Source organism: Ostrea edulis, chromosome 6, assembly GCF_947568905.1.
Source record: "Ostrea edulis chromosome 6, xbOstEdul1.1, whole genome shotgun sequence".
Lineage (NCBI taxonomy): Eukaryota > Metazoa > Mollusca > Bivalvia > Ostreida > Ostreidae > Ostrea > Ostrea edulis.
In genome coordinates, this window is record NC_079169.1 from 61,753,698 (window position 1) to 61,772,615 (window position 18,918).

General features: G+C 34.3%; 1 protein-coding gene across 2 annotated transcripts in view; it reads left to right on the plus strand.

The window, feature by feature from the left end:
* The window catches only part of LOC125646006 (uncharacterized), a 36,928-nt gene extending 24,029 nt beyond the window's left edge, over positions 1 to 12,899 (plus strand). Inside the window, exons 2-4 of one of the 2 annotated variants that reach the window (XM_056140331.1) lie at positions 11,492 to 11,611; positions 11,864 to 11,995; positions 12,541 to 12,899. In XM_056140331.1, the coding sequence (XP_055996306.1) occupies positions 11,492 to 11,611; positions 11,864 to 11,995; positions 12,541 to 12,711 (423 nt within the window). In that variant the 3' untranslated portion in view covers positions 12,712 to 12,899. The remainder of the gene's footprint in view (positions 1 to 11,491; positions 11,612 to 11,863; positions 11,996 to 12,540) is intronic. The other variant, XM_056140332.1, reaches the window with a different exon arrangement.
* The last annotated feature ends 6,019 nt before the right edge of the window (positions 12,900 to 18,918 follow it).

Consider the following 18,918-nt stretch of genomic DNA (forward strand, 5'->3'; position numbering starts at 1 on the left):
TGAGGTCCAGGATCTTGGATTGGATGTTGTTAATGTGGTCGGTTCTCCACAGGCATACGAATGATTGGCAGGCTTGAATTCCTCCGCTTGGTGGATCTTAGCCGGCCTCGGTTCTCCCAAGTTTGCAACCTCTGCGTCGAAACGACGAGGGGCTCTGGTGGTTCGTTTAGTGCGTGGCATATTCTAGACCGTATCAAAGAGAAAAAAACATATGATACAATTATTGATTACATGGGTTCGAGGACAACAGCTGTTCTTTTTTTTTTTTTACCTAAGACGGATCTGTTGTCCGAAGCCGTAGGTTTCGGACAACAGATCCGTTTGAGAGTCAAACGCAATAGCTGTTGTCCGAGGCATCGTCGGAAACGCAAGGTTGTTTACGCTTTGTTCCTCTTTCCATCATCCGTCAGTCCATTAATTCCTACTCGTTCGTTCTCATGAATAATTTTAGATGAGGCAATTTGATTGGGCGATCATAGTACACCCTGAGCGAATTTGTCCAATCAACAAGACGCTTTCAGTCCAATTACGGTAAACAATTGTTGTGATAGCAAAGTTAAATTAATGCTACCTTTAAAAACAGAAGAGTTTCGTTACTATAACGATTACTTTGATTGGACGATATTTTTAAAATCTTTATTTACGATTAATACCGAAGTTGTGAGAGTTTGAAGCGAGCAAGTGAGAATTTTTGACTGCTTTGTTAGCTCTCTTCACACTATTATACTATATATACCAGTTTGCTCATATTGTGTCAAAACCCTGTGAGTCAGAGCTGACTGTTCCCTGTACGGTGAATTTACCGTTGCCCAAACTTACATTCTTATCTGCTCTCAATATTTCTGCTACTTGGAACCGCTCTCTGCTCTGCTGCTGCTCGCATTGTTCAACACACTCTATCCCCCGATCGCCTGCTTTATATACTCTCCTGTGTTACCAATGTAGTTAAAACATTTTTGTTACGCAATCCTTTGTCTTTTTAGGCTTTTATATAGGAAAAAGTCCACTTGTAGTGAAAAGGTTACCTGTAGGTGTCCAATAAGTCGACAATTGTTGTCCATTATTTTTAAGAATGGACAGATACTGTCCGTTCTTAAAAATAATGGACAGTAATTGTCAACTTATTGGACAGTGCCAGGTAAACCCATTAACTTATTAGACGTCTACAGGTAGGCTGAAAATAAGAGAAAGACAATACGTTTGTCAAAGAGATACAAATTTAATTCTAAATTCCCTACAAGTAAGAATCAACACAGATATAGGAAAAATCACTGAAACACTTAAAACGATATTTCCCCTTAGCAGAATTCTCTGCTTCAACTTTTAGATTCACAATTTTTTAAATTCCATTGGCCATTATTATATCGCATCAAAACTTAAATTTGAAAGACATTCCATACTGTATTTGAATTTCGCTGGATTCAGAGGCACATTCCAAACTTCTTCACAACGCTTTTTCAAAATGTTTTCTTTATTAGCATATCCTAATTCTGAATCATCATTTTCGCTTTCATGAATAATTTCATTTCACGAGTTGGGCGTATTGAGTTCTTTTGGGTGGCGTTAATTATTTCCTCATCCAAATATTCGAAAACACAATGCTTTTCAAATCAAAATTTGGCTCCATAACTTTCTCACCTTCCATATCCAGAATATAACACTTATTAAGATAATATTTGCAGTACTTTCATTAAAATCCTTAAATTTTGAATGTGCAATGAAACTGCTCTCCCCATCAGAGGAAGACATGTTGATATGGCTCAGTACTATAGAGTGAGTGAATATAAAACCTGCAGTAGAAGACTACATACCTGACACTGTCCAATAAGTGAACAAAAGAAACAGACTTCTACGCAAGACTGGTTATATTGTCAGACTATTCAAAAATAGCTGGACAGTTTTTGGTTTATATCCTTTACATAATGACGTACAGTGTACTACACAAAACTACGTCACTAACTTTGGTGACTTTACCAAAACCCCATAACCGGAAGTTTGGCGTTATCAAATTTACACCTTACTCAGGGAAATAATTTAAGAGAAAAATATGTTTTTATACGGAATGCCAGCGATATTTAACAACAAAGAGGAATGTAGAAATAACCCAGTTACAGTTTACAGGTATGATTTGTTTACAGAATCGAGATTAGCGCTATTTATCGGTATTTTACTATTCACCAAATCACCAACACGTGCACCAATCTCGTTACCTACGAATCACCAACGATCACCAACCATCATTTTTATAATTGAATTAACGTTTAATAAATCTTCATTCAGGTATATCATATCTCCGAACTATCAGCAAAATCAGCATACATAACTAATAGCACATATAAAATACTTGGTAAACAGCTTGTACACAAGGGATTGATTGATTGAATATTGTTTAACGTCCATCTGGAGAATATTTCACTCATATTGAGACTCCACCACTTCCGGTGAAGGGCTGCAAAATTTCGGCCAATGCTCGGCGCTTATGGCCATTGAGCAGGGAGGGATCTTTATCGTGCCACACCTGTTGTGACACGGGACCTCGATTTTTGCCGTCTCATCCGAAGGACCGCCCCATTTAGTCGCCTCTTACGACAAACAAGGGGTACTGAGGACCTATTCTAACCCAGATCCCCACGGGATGTGTACACAAGGGAAGTAATAGATAAGAACAATAACTCTAGACCTATACATTACAACAGTGTACATTTATCATACATGTACAGATATACTTGTGGGGAAATAATTGTACAGGGAAAGGGAAGTAACCCTTACATATTTCTTATAAACGTAAACACTTGCCTGTGTGTGCAGGGCCGTAAATTACATGGAGGCGGAGGAGGCAGCTGCCTCCTCCAACTTTTGAGCCAAAAAAATTAGAATTTAAAGTTCATTAGAATTTATGTTGTTTCCAATAACTAAGAACATGATACCTCCCTTAAAAAGCATTCCAAATCTTTCTTTTAGAATGAGTTAGTCAAGTAACATCTTAGAAGGCCCTAGAATCAAGGATTTTGCACGAAACGTGTTCAGTGTGCACAAAATGTGCTCAGCGTCTGGGGGCCTGGGCGGCCCCCAGACCCCCGCCTAATTTCCTGCCTCCTCCAAATTGAAGGTTAATTTACGGCCCTGGTGTGGGCATAGACATAAAGCAATGGGGCCGCCGACTCTCTGTGGCGGGAAAATATGCTACTAGTTTAGCAGCGCCCTTACCGGGATGTATAGAAAGCGAAAGGGAAAACTTCCAGTAATATTTGTATAGCGATCATATAAACTTTCAAAAACAATTAAATATGACGTGTATAATATTTTTTGATTAACTGAGGAATTACCAGACTGGAGAAATACCAATGATTGAAAGTTAATGGATTGTAATAAAAGGCCTGTTGATAGATCTATTTTGTACATGTATATCAAACCTGATTACCATCCATGCAGAAGTAGCTGTATATGAGTATTGTAGACTGTAGTGTAATATATGTTGTAATTCATAAATTAAAATTTCATTAGATATTTTTGATATAATGAATGTATGAATTTTTAAACCGTATTAGTAGACTGAAACTTTAACTAAAGATTGAATAATTAGGATAGTATTGTACAAGGCATGAAATGTAAAACGAAAACTTCAGCATACTTGCAATGAAATGCTTACTATGGTTGAATAAACTAGGCATGATTTATGATTCAAATGCAAGTGTTAAAACAGTCTGATTACCCCCCACCCTCCACCCCACTTTCTCCTAATACTTGTCGGAAGTCGTGTATTAATTATGTTTTTAAGAATTTTACATGACTTACATTGTAAATAAAAATGAATAGTCAGGGAATAAAAGTAATAAAGCAGGAGGAGGTGGGGTGGGGGTGTACACATCACATAGGCTAGCTTTTTAAAATAAAAGATTCTCTATGTGCCATTTATCAAAATTTTGATAATAATTTTAAAAGCTGTCACAATGGCAGTGTACTGTTTGGACAACTCATTGATCGGAAATACGTGAACATGTTAGAGACAGAGCGATACATCATGAGGGGATCATTTAAGCTCTAACCTCCAGCCGCCAAGACAAGCCATAGTTTCTCCCATCGAACTCTCCAAGGCCAGTTCAGATTTTTTTTCAATTTTATTTCTCATAAATCAGCTGTAGTCTAAAAAAAATATGAAAAAAATGATAATTCGAAATTCACTGTTTAGATTCCAATACGAACTATTTTGCTAAGTAAGGCAATAAACATTGACTTTGCGAGTCCCAAAGTGTATTAATTTCTTTGAAAGGCTGACATAGCTAAATTCTTGCGCTCGTATTTTCCTTGAAATGTACAAAACAACAGTGTTTTCATACAACGGAAGTTGCTTTCTATATATCCCGGTGAGGGCGCTGAAATCGCGAGGAGATACTTTCAACAGAAATATAAGGATGGCGTCACCAGTGACAGTCGGCGGTCCCTTAATTCTTTTACGTCTATGGTGTGGGTTGGGATGTGTTCTTAAAGTTGGCTGAGCTATATCTTCCACGTCTCTTGTCAATTGCAGAATGACTCTCCTTGGAAATCTATAGCAGGATATTAATTCGTCATCGTTGTAGATAACTAAAATCTGCATCCTGTCTCGAAAAATTCAATCACGACGCAAAGCTCGTTTGTAAAAATTCCGAATAAACAAATAGTCGGCCATGATATTTGCTTACGTAGGTACTTACGTGAAGGTTTGACTTCACATAGCATTTCTACTAGTTAATAGAAACCTTACGTGAATTCTAAGAGGAAGGAGTGAATTCTGTAGCTATGTCATTTGATGATACGGACTTGAATGTGCATAAAAAATTTAGTCCAGTCAGAAAGTTACGCCGTAGTAAGCTTACGCAGCTAGTTACGATGTTTGATGAAACGGCGTCCTGATCACACTTCTGGAGTTTCAGGGGTATGTGTTTGCCATACTCTCAATTTTTAGAATTCTTTATGGGATTTATGAGATTGGTCGCCTTTCCTTAGCTTTAATTGTTTTTTCACCTTTTACACTTATATACATTGTATTGTCTTTGAATTTTCTCAATTCAATTTCCAATGATTGGATCTATATGCATGCTGTTAATAAAGTACAATTCAATCTAGAAAAACATGCAGTTTCGAAACTTCATTCTACTTCGACTGCTGATTTTTTCTCTCTTCTTTTTATGATTTTTTAAATACAATATTCACACATATAGAAGCCGAGATGATCGCGAGTAAACAAATTTACTAAATTCACACTGGAAATATCTGAAACACATTTTTGGAAAACACGTCCATTCTCAGCAATGGTGAAATTGAATCGGCTTCCACACAAGTTAAGCCCATTGATCTCATTTGTACCTTATACCATCCAACTGACACCCACCTCATAATCTTAAAGGTCTAGCCACAAAATGTCACTGCATTTGTACTTCTCCCACAATATTCCAAGAGCAAAGCTATCGAAAAGTTGGTGTTTTTTTTTAGATGGAGCTGTAAAGCTGTTCCAGTACAATCTGCAATGAACGAATTAACCAGAAAAGACAAACCCTTAAAACAAAATCAATGAAGAAAACGGTAGAATCCCGCTTTTTATTACATACTAACCTATTCTGCAAGGACCCAACATCATCCTCCAAAGGAGTGAACAAGTTCTTTTCATTTATGACAGAATGGCTACGATCTTCAAAGAAACGCGTCCAAGATTTGAAGGGCAAGGTAGCCAGGTCGAGACTCGATACCCCCCCCCCACCCCAAAGGCGGATTTTAAAACCATATTCGGATAAAATATGCCTTCGTTGTAAACGCAGCGATGATGTAGATACAGGACGTAGCTAATACAAATATCATCAGCTGCTAAAATGCTCGAAACAGTACGTTGGTGAAACAGGATGATCTCAGCAGACGTGTTGGAGAACTATATAACCCAGAAGGACATGACAAGCGTAGTTACTAGTATTGACCACAATCCCAGCTGAGCGACTCTGGGAAGAAAACTCAAGTTGAAGTTTGAATGCAAAGACCGAAGTCATTCTGAAAGTGATTTGAATAAGATGGATGACTTCGCCAGAATGAAGGTTGGCTAAAACAAATCTAAACATATTACATTGTACTTATATTTCACCTGAAGTAGAACATTTTCACATTGATGAAAATTTCGACATAATAATAGTTCCATTTTACCATTGTACCTCTTGATCAGTGGAAAGGCTACAAATATGAATCGTATTTAAAAACGGTAAAGGATCTGGGAGACGCCCAAAGGCCCCAGTGGATCGACGAGGGTAACGCTCTTGTAGGGGTCCAGGGGGCGAAGCCCATTCATTCAATATTTTATTCCTCTTTGCAGAGAGTATATCAAATATGTATATTACATTAGGTATGAATCATACAACATATGTACAACAATGAAAATGTGAGAACAAAGAAGAGGAAAAAAACTACCATTACATAATTACATGCAAATGAATAAAAAAGAAAGGAAATGTGATATAAAAGGAACTTATTGTATACTAACTTTTAGTTGAAATTCATATGCACCTTTTGTATATAGCAAAAACTTTAATTAAATAATTCCCACATATAAGTAGTAACTTTTTTTCCTTCTGTTCTGACAGTGGATAAATTGGGGCTTTACCTAACATATATGTATATAAATCTTCTTCATCAAAGGCACAGAATTCTGCACAGACACACAAATCAAGGTTTGTAATATCGTCCCAAAATTGTTCTCTGTTTGAGGAAAAGTTGGGACAACTGCAGGCAATGTGTTTAAACATATCATTATATTCGGAGTTACAAAGTTGGCATGTAGATATGTTTCTCATGGGAGGTATTGTCCAGAGTTTAACTAAGGTTTTAATAATTTTGGTTTCTTGTGTCGACCATATGATTTTCCAAATTCTTGGCAACTCCTTTCCATCATGTAACTGTATAAATCGCGTAAAGTCTGAGTCAAGATATGTTCGTTTATTCCATTCACAATCTTCGTAAAGAGAAATAGAGGATTTTACAGGGTTTTTTCCCCCAGGTATATTTGTTTGGGAAGGCACCAGATTCCAAGTAAGATGCAAGATATTGCGTCAAGGAGTACTTATCCAGAATGACTAGAATGTCTTTAATGAATCCATGCGTGGTTTCCCATGGGTTACACAAAAATGTAAAGAGTCTGAAGAGAAATATTTGTTTCGCCAGCACATTGTGAGAGAAATTGCACAATTTTCCTAAAAACAATAGTTTCTTTTTATCAATTTCAGATATGATAGGTCTGAGACCTAATAAGCTTTCACACATATCGGACCGTGTTGATAGATTTAAGCTTTGAATATCTTTAACGATAAAATGTTGAAGTCGACGCAACATCTGAAGATCCTGGGTTTTAAGATCATTCCAAATTTCACATCCATATAATGTAGAAGGTAGGACTACCCTTTTATAAAGATTCACAAGAGTAACTGGATTGGAATTTTCTGAAGATAAGTGTTTTATGGAGTAATAAGATCGTCTGCCTTTGTCACATGCCTCCTTTGTCCTGGTTAGATATTTGAAATGAGAGTTTTGAATGATCCCAAGGTGATTGTAGTCACTCTTTACAGGAATGATTTCATCACCCACTAACCATTGATTTGAGACGACATTGTGAGATTTACCCAATACTATAATACATGATTTTTTAGCGTTGAAAGAGAATCTCCATCTACAAGAATAATTGTGTGCTACATCCAACATATTCTGGAGTGAGTGTGGAGTTGACGATAAACAGGCAATATCATCTGCGAGAGTAGGGGTCGATGACTCTATATGATGAATTCCGAAGTTTTTATTGATGTGACCAAGTTCGTTTAGTAAGTCATTGATATAAACAGTGTATAAAAATCCAGATAAGACACCGCCTTGCCGTATTCCTTGTTCAACCGGGAACCAGTCTGATTGTTGGTAATTTACAATTACAGCACTTTTGGTATCGATATGGCAGTCGTCTATCAATGTCCATAATTTTCCCTTGATACCTATTTCGTTAACTTTACAAAGCAATCCTTTTCTCCATACTGTATCAAAGGCTTTTCGGCTGTCTAGAAAACATGCATATACACGTGATCCGTTTTCAATGTGATGTAAGATTGTTTCTTGAAGGTTAAATGCAGCTGTGATAAAACTTAAACCTTTATAAAAACCTTGTTGTTGAGGACTCGGGTATTTCTCTTTGAATGTTACGTTCATAATCCTTGTGTAGATGATTTTTTCAAAAACTTTGAATATAGTAGACAATAATGAAATGGGTCGGTAGCTGTCAGGAGAAGTTTTGTGTTTGTTTCCACCCTTGGAAATTGGTACTATAAAACCTTGTTTCCATCCAGAGGGGATTTTACCTAGTTTTATTATGCTGTTGAATAATACACATAAATATTTTGATAATACACTTTTTCCATGAATCAAATGTTCCGATAGAATTTTGTCGGGCCCAGGGGCTTTTTTTATATTTTAATAGTGTTATAGAATCAACTACTTCCTTTTCTGTAATATATCCACCTAGAAGATCGGCAGAATTTTGAGTTTCTTGTATTTTGATACGATTGTATTGTCGAATGGTATTGTTGTAAAATTGATTGTCATACATTTCATTTAGTCCGGGCTCGTACAGAGTTGAGAAGTATTCAGCGAAAACTGAAGCGACACTTTCAGGTGTATTTCCTACTCTTTCGGCAAACTGTATTTCTGGATATAACTTTGTTTGGCGTGGTTTTTGTCGACGAATTAATTTCCAAAACAATCGAATGTCGATTCCTGCAGCATATTACATTATCTATTCCATTTGTTTAACTAAATATTAGCAAAAAATTTACCAAGTTATAATGACACTTTTAAAACATTTCTCGGTAATGTGTAAACAGAAATACAATAGCACAATAAATTTTATGCTTGAAATTAACAATAACATAATTCATTGATTCTCAAAACTTTTTGAAGTGACATTAAAATTTATGAATAAGGGAAAGTGAAAACAAATGTTCGTATTACAAAGCAAATAAGAGATTCTACTACCGTACCCATCTGTATAATTTGATCTCATTTTTCATTTAGTAGCATAATTAATTATCATCAATTAACCTCGAGGGAAACATAAAACAGTTTCACCCTACTTGCCAGTTAGCTTAAGTTTCAAATTTTATTTTTCCTCATTCTCAGCTGTTAACATAACATAAAAAACATATTAAACAAGCATTCAAAAACAATATTCACGCATGCACAAGTAGAACATATAGATATATATCACAATCTTGATAATAAATAAGTATAATAATATACTATATAAACATTTAACCCGGAGGTAGAGATGCCGTTTTATATCTGGCAAGTCTGTTTCCTTCAACTTGGAAATATCCTGATAGTCCGGTCCATGTGAAGTTCTTTCTTTTCAGAAGTTGATTCATTTACACTGGCATGAGAAAATATTAAAAAAAACTTTGTGTTGAACAACAATTATTTTCCCTAATTAACACATATCTATTCTGATTTTACTCAAGAATTTAACACATATTGCAATTTTTGAGGGGGATAAATGTTGAAAATCAGGAGTTTCAGGAGGTTTTTTAAAAACCTAAAATTAGGGATAAAAATCTGGAACAGCTCAAAATAAGGAAAATCAGGAGTCGCTGGACAGACTTTGATAATCTAATAGGTGAAAGTTTCCATACGAACTAATAGTTTGATATTCCAGGTCGATTTGATAAGTCCTGAAAACGAATTTTTAAATCGTACAAACGATTTCCTAAATTGTATATCGTAGAAGCGATTTTGAATTTCTAAAATCTATTTATTAGTTGTGTGTAAGCATTTCCACTCGTGATAGAATGCATTAACAATTTTGTTGAAGACATGCTATCAAGATTTATGGCCTACAGACAGTTTATCAAACGTGGTCAGACGAGGTCAGCCTCCTGGGGAAAAATCAGAGTAGTTTTACCCTCTTTTGTTGTGACAAAAATTAGGGAGCATTTGCCAATGAACACTGCAATTATGAAGGATTTCTTGAAACCTCAGACTCTGATACAGATTCTGAAAAAGTATTTTTAGTGTAAACAAATAATATTATATCTCCAAAAATTTCCAGTGGCCCATGTACATCAATTATTATAAATATGTGAATTACATGACAATATTGCAACACTTTTATATCACACATTCACCTTACTTATTTCCAAATATTTTAAAATTCGATAAAATTGTTTTGATTTTGAATCATGAAATATACATGTACAGTGCTTTTGAGTAAGTTCAGAAGTTGGAGGAGATGGATATATTTTGTGGGAGTGTTTATTTCTTTTTCTTGCTGCATTGTTATTAGATTAGATTTAATTTTAATTCTTTTTGCACTAAAACCTTATTCATCATTTCTAATATGAATCCATTATCTTCAGTTGTAACATCGAGTGATCCCGTCACCACTTTAAGTCAGAGCACAGATGCATGTTGGAAAATAATGGATGACCCCTAGTGTTTAATCGATCAAATCTCGTAATAGAAACAAGCAAATTAGTTTCAGAACACACTATTTAGTTTCAGGAGGTCCTTTAGTTTATTACGCAACAAGATTTTTTTCATATTCACATCCTTTAAGATTTGAATCAAACTAGAGGAAAAAAGTATCGGTCCCAATCAAAATTGATAGAAATTATTACAGTAATATATTCTTGCTATCTTCATCAAGAAATTAATTTCCTTTATAAATTCATTTGATTTGTAAACCATTTTACATCAAGGGAAAGTAGTTTTCTGAGTACAATGTTCTCTATCAAGCATCCTTGTGTGAAGTGGATTTCAGTTTCTTCAAATGAAGGACCACACCCTCTTTCAAAGGTTGATTTTTGTAGAATTAAAGAAAATTGAATTGCATTTTTCATAACATCTATACTCAAGAACCACTGGACCAGAAAAGATCAAACTTCTGTGAAAGCTTCAATACATTAGTGTAGATTCAAGTTGTTTAAATCATGATTCCCGGGGCTAAGGCAGGGTCACAATAGGCAAATAAAGTTTTATATAGGAATATAACGGAAAAATCTTTAAAACTCTTCTTCTCAAGAGGTGGAAAGCCAATATCATAAGTGGTCATGCAACGTGTTCAAACATTTAATTTATACCTTTGATGTTTAAATAAATAAATCATTTAAGTATTATTTTCACACTGAAACATTATCGGGATGTAAATGCGTGTTGATAAATGATGTAATCTATCATATTGCCCTTTATGGGATTTTGATCATGTGACCAACTCATATTTACATCCCAATAAAAGTTTTGAAATGATACCTTATTTCGCAATGAAATACCTCTAAGAACTGGTGCAACCAAACTGCATCAGCCAAATTTTACAAAGTTTAATGAAGCTATATTATATTGTTATGCCTGCACTGAGAGGCAAAGACATTGACAAATTAACCTCCATATGTTGTTTTTATTTCAAAAACAGGTATGAATTTTTTAACTGTATGATAACATTTTTTAGGGAATGCTGAAGGACTTTGCCAGTAAAGCAGGTTGGGCAGCAAGAAGTCATGTCCTGGGGGGTTTGTCGAGCTTTGGCTCGACAAAATTTACTTATTACAGGAACCAGACAAGAGCAAAGGTAATTAAGAAACCATGTGTAGTAAAAGGCGGTATCTTGATTTAATGTAAATGTATTTCATTACACATTAAGACATAAAACAATGTTAAACATTTTAATGTAAAGGAAACTTTTTTCAGTGGGATAAACTATTAAATACACACAATTCATTGAAATAGTTTGATTTCTGAATAATTGTATACATGTATTATGTTCTTTGAAATATCTAGTTAAAAGTATACATATGCTTGAAGTCATTATTCCTTTTTGTAGTTAATGGACAACAAGGAGATTGATGTGGAGGGACTTTCTTTAAAGTCCCTCCACAACTACCTGTGGAAGTGTTTTTTGCCACCAGCGATTCCACTTGTGAACATAGAGAGGGAATGCTTGACCTTATTGCTGGTAATTAATTTCATGCAATATTGTTTGTTTTACCATTTTCAACCACATTAGTTATACAGTATTTTTCAAAATGCTTTATATATTAAGATAAAGATTTCGTTTATACCACATTTGCCTTGCAATAATTTATAGATTCATAAATTTGATATGTGAAAGAAATATTTAATTCTCTTTCTCTTGCCTGCATGGGAATCAAATTTTTGTCTCATGTAAAATTAGAAATTAAAGTAGACTTTAAAGATTCTAAACACTTTAATTTTAATTGCAATGAGACTACATTATACTACAATCGGAAGTTTATTTATTTAAAAAAAAACAAGAAATGGAAATGGCATGCATTTACTCGTTGTCACATGTCGCGGCCAAAATGTCAAAATGTACCATCCTCTCCCATTCTGGAAAGAGCTATGAGCGAACTCCAGATTGTGGCTTGAGACAATAGCAATTCCTTAGAAGGAAATCATCTCACTTTAGCATTGATTCACTTAAAGGCATGCATAATACCTGAAACAATACTTGTATATGTTTATTTCTAATTTTCATAGAGATCTTTCTGCGCATCAAAGAAATTGTTCCGTAAAGGAGGAACAAGTGGCTTTGCTTTCTGGACTGAGTTCCATAAGTTTGTGGACACCGTCAATAAGGATGGTAGACTGGACAAGTGGGAGAAATTGGAGGAAAAGGAGGAGAGAAGAATTGAGAAATATTTATCATAACTTTTTAAATTAAGATTTTATAAATTCAAGTATTGTTTATTGTATATTTGTGCATTTCTTCTTTAAAACCATGTGCAGTTATTGATTTACTTGTTACTTTTAAATATGATATATGTTTTTTATATGTGTATGAAAGGAACTGAAATTTAGCACAAAATATATGTATCGACAAGTGCTAATCTTGCTTTGTCTTCTTTTTGGTGAAAATTTCACTTTTTACATATTTGAATCTTTCATTCTGATTTCAAAAGTTATGTAAATATGCACTGTCAAATCTTTTATTTCTGTTCATCGTTGAAACCGTTCCATATCTATAAGATTGAGATATTTTAGAGAATATTGAGTAATAATATTTTTGTACTTTGCATTGGTATTTAATCGAGAAGTAGTTGTAGAATGAATAGAAATACTTGATTTCCAGCATCTACATATTACATATTAAAGGGACTGATTCACGAAATGTGTTTAAAAAGATTTCACACAAAAATTAAGGTTATACTTTATCATAGAAGCTCATTTTAGAGAGTTCATTTTTTGTTTTGTAAACAAAGATTGCGGTATGTTTTTGTTTACAAAATTTTCAAAAGAAATTGTTATCGATCTAAGTTTATTATATCTTTCACATTTCAAGCATTCTTCAGGTAAAATGTGTCATCTAAAAGTTAAAATTTGTGACTATACAAGTTTAGATGCTTTATATTACAAAATTAACATTTCACTGGTGTGTTTGTATACATGAAAAGACTCGAGTTTTCGTTTACATAACACAGATTTAAGGCTAAAATATTGCTTTTATATTTGTATTCAGAAGGTCAAAATGTTGGCTGTCAACATTAAATGAGTTATATTCTTAATGTTTCACATAAAAATAAAAAATATTTTGTTCAAAAATCGTGAACCAGTCCCTTTAATTTAAAGTACACATACATGTCTCATATGATTTACATATGAGTTTCCTTACATATGATTCTCATATAACATTAGCACAACATGCACACAAAACCTTCATATGTGAATCATATGAATTCCCTTTCATATGATATACATATGTGAATCATATGTAAATAATATGAAACACATCATAGGATTCACATATGATGCCCTTTTTTATGATTCTCATATGAAGCTAATCATATGATCCACATATGAAAATCATATGTGGATCATATGTGGCAAGCATGCCTGTGTATTTTTTAAAATAATTCCAATCGGGCTTGGTTCAGTTTTTAAAAAGCGCAATATTTCAATTTCTTTTTAAAATACATTTGCCCGATATATTATTTTTCTAATTGACATGTTATTTGAAGATTTAGCTTTAGATTTTAAAATATCATTAACAAATAGCACATTTAATTTTCATAAATATTTTTCCTTTAAATAGATTTAAAACGTCTATCTGAGTCTTTTAGGCATGTTTTATTAGATATTCATATCATGAACCAATTCACAGTAAACAGTGGACTCTAAAATCTCTTTTATATTAATGCAATAAGTCTTTTTATTGCCCAGTAACCCATTAATTTGCTTCTTTCTTTCCAAAATCCTCTCATCAATAAAATCACCATATCTTATCCTCCTCTAATGAATAAAAAGCCTGAAGAATAGTTTGTCGTGTGTTGCCACCTTTGTGACGTTTAATAATTTGTTTGAAATTCTCAAAAGTATTATTAACAATGTCATATAATTTTAACAGACACAAAATGTAAATATGAAAAATAAACCAATTTTGTAAAGGGAGATAATCCAAATTTCCAGTAATTAAAACTTAGACTTAACCGAAAAATTATGAAAATGGGTCTGTAGACAAAACACATTCGGGGAAAAATTTAAATACACTGTAAGATAATTGAGGGTTTGTATCACTCTTTCATTGATAAAATCTTATTTCATTTATAAGAGGTGTTTTAACGAGCCATCAAATAAAAGTTTGATGTAATGAGCCAGCTTGATTTCACTTATCAGTTCAAATTACATACATGGATCAATACCAGACAGTTATTCCGTTATTTAATATAGCGCTAGTTGTAATTTTTCTGCGCCATTGTATTATTCATTCATTCAATAACTCATCCACCATCCCGAGGAAGAGGCAATATTTTTCTTGTCTTTAGTCATTCTTACCTGCACAGAGCGGAATTGTTTGTTCCATAGTTTTACTGGTTTATATTGTAAATTGTGTTAGATGACCTCCACTTGGTGTTCAGTTGTTTCTTGGTGTGCTAAATAACGTTCATGTAGGTTAGTAGGATGTGGGATTATGGTAAATGTAGATAGTGAACAATGCTTTGGTGACATATGCACTATGTCTATACTTGGATTTTTCAACACCTGAATATAGACTGAACTCTATGAGTATGGATGCTGCCAATCACAGACTCTTTAAACCACCACGGGTCATGGATGATATCCCTTCCAAATCATACTGCCAGTTCCTTAAGCTCAATTTTACAAACAAAGGAACAGATTCGTTCAACATAAGCGACATTCTTCGTCATAAAAGAGTTCAGTCGTGTATTCCAACTTATTTCAAGTGCAAGTCTTCACCCAGTATTTCCTACAAATATACTTCTACTATTGCATCCAAACTTTTTAATTATAAACGAACTGTGCAGTGTCTAGATATAGACCATGTTATACTTAATCCACCTATATGTGTTCTTCCTCTTCTTTCAACTATAGTCCAGATGGTGACATTGATATAGTCCAGCTGGGCATGTCATTACTGGTGATGTTGATATAGTTGAAAATGAGGACCTCAAATCACCTATTCTAAAACGTCCTAAATGCAGAGAACCTCAGTCTTTCAGTTGGCGACAGAACTTCATTTCTATTTTGAATTCTGTCGAGAAGTATGCCAGACGATGGGATATATATGAAAAAGAAGAACTTGATACATTGTTCGAATGGATTTTAAGTATAAGAGGAATATTAAAATCCCACATTAGACATATTAAAACAAAACTACGTACCATCTATACTTCTGTGTTTGATAAACCAGAAGTAATAAAAGAATTAGATGGGTTACATGAGGAATGTGTTTTGGATCCAGCTGACAAATTTAAAGCTTGTAACAACATTGTCTTTGTAAGGCTCATTATCATATCTGTATTTTAAACGAACTTGGCATTAATACCACTTTAATAATGGTACTTATACTCCAACTGCCCTTTCAAAGAACGAAATTCTTCAAAAATCATGCTTCAGTTTTAGACACATTCAATATCCCAGTCGATGGGTCGGATAAATATGTGTTACCGTACCTATACAGGATTCCTAAACTTCATAAAAACCCTTACAAAGATACATTGCTGGATCCAGTAAATATTCTACCAAGCCCCTATCTTTGCTCCTCACAAAAATATTAACAGCTGTGAAGGAGAAACATCAAACTTACTGTGTGACTACATATGCCAGAAGTAGTGTCAATCAAATGTGGATTCTAAATTTTTTTTAAAGAACGTTTAATACATTTGAAATAACAAAACATTTCTTAAATCAACAACATCAATATGTACGACTTTTCAACACTTTACACGACCATTCCTCACGATAAATTAAAGAGTAGACTTTTTGACATCAAAGACAATTGCTTTTTCAACAACAAAAAAGGGAAAAAGGAATATTCATATCTAGTGATCAGTCATCCAAAAACTTACTTTGTTCAACACTTCTCTGATCCGCGCACAAGTACTCTGAAGTTGAAATAAAAATATGCTGGAGTTTCTCATTGACAATATCTTTGTAATCATTGGTGATCAGGTCTTCAAACATTCTGTTGGAATTCCCATGGGCACAACTTGTGCTCCTTTGTTAGCTGACCTGTTTTTATATTCTTATGAAGCAGAGTTTATTCAAAAGGTTCTACATGAGAAGAAAAAATCTCTTGCTGTGGCCTTCAAATCGACATTTAGATATATCGACGACGTTTTATCTATTCTTATGGGTCATAATTACCCTTAAAGCAGCAGAATTTACTATCAAATGCAATTAAACAATAAATAAAATTTATTTACAATTAATAATTGGAAAAAATTGTAACAATAGCTGAATACTAACTTACGGTAGTTGAACAATAAATATTAAAATCCGTGCCGAACTAAATCTACACACACGAAATAGTTAATTTCAAAATCCTAGTTCCCAGCTGTAAAAATAATCCAAAATGCCTATTGCTTGTCTAATGAGAGCTCTTTTTATCATAAAAATTCACAGTGTATCTATAATAAGAATTAATTTTCTAGTACAATCTTGAAAACTAATGATGCAATTATTACGTCATCTTTCTACTAAAGAAGTAAACATCTAGTTCTAAAACTATCTAGGTCACATGTGTCAACTGAGTGCAAGTAGAACACAACAAGAATTAAACATCAAGCTCTAGAACAATCTAGGTTACAGGTGTCAATTAAGTGCAAGTAGTACACACCACTATTAACAATAATTATTTTCATTCATATGTCGATTCGATATATCCCTGTGAACTCGTGATAAAATACTCCACAGAGTTCTCCACATCTGCTTCATACTTAGATATTTTATTGAGAATAGATATTAACGGCAAACCAACAACTCAATTTTATGACAAACGGGATGATTTCAGCTTCTCCATTGTCAACTTCCCATAATTATGTAGCAATATTCCATTATCACCTACATGCAAGGTGAAGATAACGAACAGTGATCAATCTCATAACTCCTACAAGCAATACAAAATAGATAGTTGGGCAAACACGGACCCCTGGACACACCAGAGGTGGGATCAGGTGCCTAGGAGGAGTAAGCATCCCCTGTTGACCGGTCACACCCGCCGTGAGCCCCATATCCTGATCAGGTAAACGGAGTTTATGGTGTTTATATCTCTCAATTGATTCTGTACGCAAGAGCTTGTTCTGCATGTGATCAGTTTTTTAATCGAGGCAGGGTACTGACAATCAAGTTGATGTTGCAGGGGTTTGAACAATCTCGTTCAAAGTCAGCATTTTGCAAATTCTAGTATGGTTGTTATAATGATCTAGTTTGCCAATACAACCTATCATTCGGTCAATTGCTGTCTGACGTATTTCATACCGATTGTTAGGCCTATCTTGGAGCACTGATTTGACTATGGATTACTCCGTGTACCTGATCTAGACATAGGGCTCACGGCGGATGTGATTGGTCGACAGGAGATGCTTACTCTTGCTAGGCACCTGATCCCACCTCTGGTATGTCCAGGGATCCGTGTTTGCCCAACCCTTTATTTTGTATTGCTGATAGGAGTAAAGGTCTTTTCATAAAGAATGTATATACAAAATATGAAAGCCCTTGCTTAAATAGTTCTAGAGATATTTCTAAAGACTTTTCCTATATATCAGCATATAACCCCTATTGTTACTCCACTCTACCCCCGGGGACTATGAATTGCACAAATTTGGATCTACTCTATGTCAGGAAGCTTTCATGTAAATTTCAACTTTTCTGACCCAGTGGCTTTTGAAAAGAAGATTTTAAAAGATTTTCCCTATACATGTATATTCGTATGTAAATCTTTGATCCCCTATTGTGACCCCACCATACCCCAAGGGGGCATGATTTTTACAAACTTCAGTTTGCATTATATCAGGAAGCTTTCATTTAAATTTAAACTTTCCTGGCCTAGTGGTTCTTGAGAAGAAGATTTTTAAATATTTTTCCTATATATTCCCATGAAAAACGTTGACCCCTATTGTGGTCCCAACCAACGCCTGAAAAATATGAATTAGCAATCTTGAATCTGCACTATGTCAGGAAGCATTCGTGTGAGTTTGATATTTCCAAGCTCAGTGGTTCTGTTGTGAATTACGGGATATAAGTAATTAAAAGTCGTTCACCATAGGCTGAGTTGTATGAATTTCTGAGATGATCGTCTCTAGAGGTCTGGTCTGGTATGTGACTTGAATACAACTAACTTTCCCGGTGTTCTTGATCGGGAATGTCGAGCCCGATCTTAATAACATCGAATATTACTACATTCCTCCCCGTTTCATTTAAAAGGAATGTGGGTTACAAAACCGCCAAATATTGTTCCACTGATTAAAACGAGTTATTAAACACCTTATTTATATTTGCATAACTGTCAACAATCAGACAATCCGACTGTAAACAGCACCGCCTACAGGTGTTTATATGGTTAAAAGATACATACATATATATACAAAACCACTGTTATAAAAATACTTAAACCCAAGC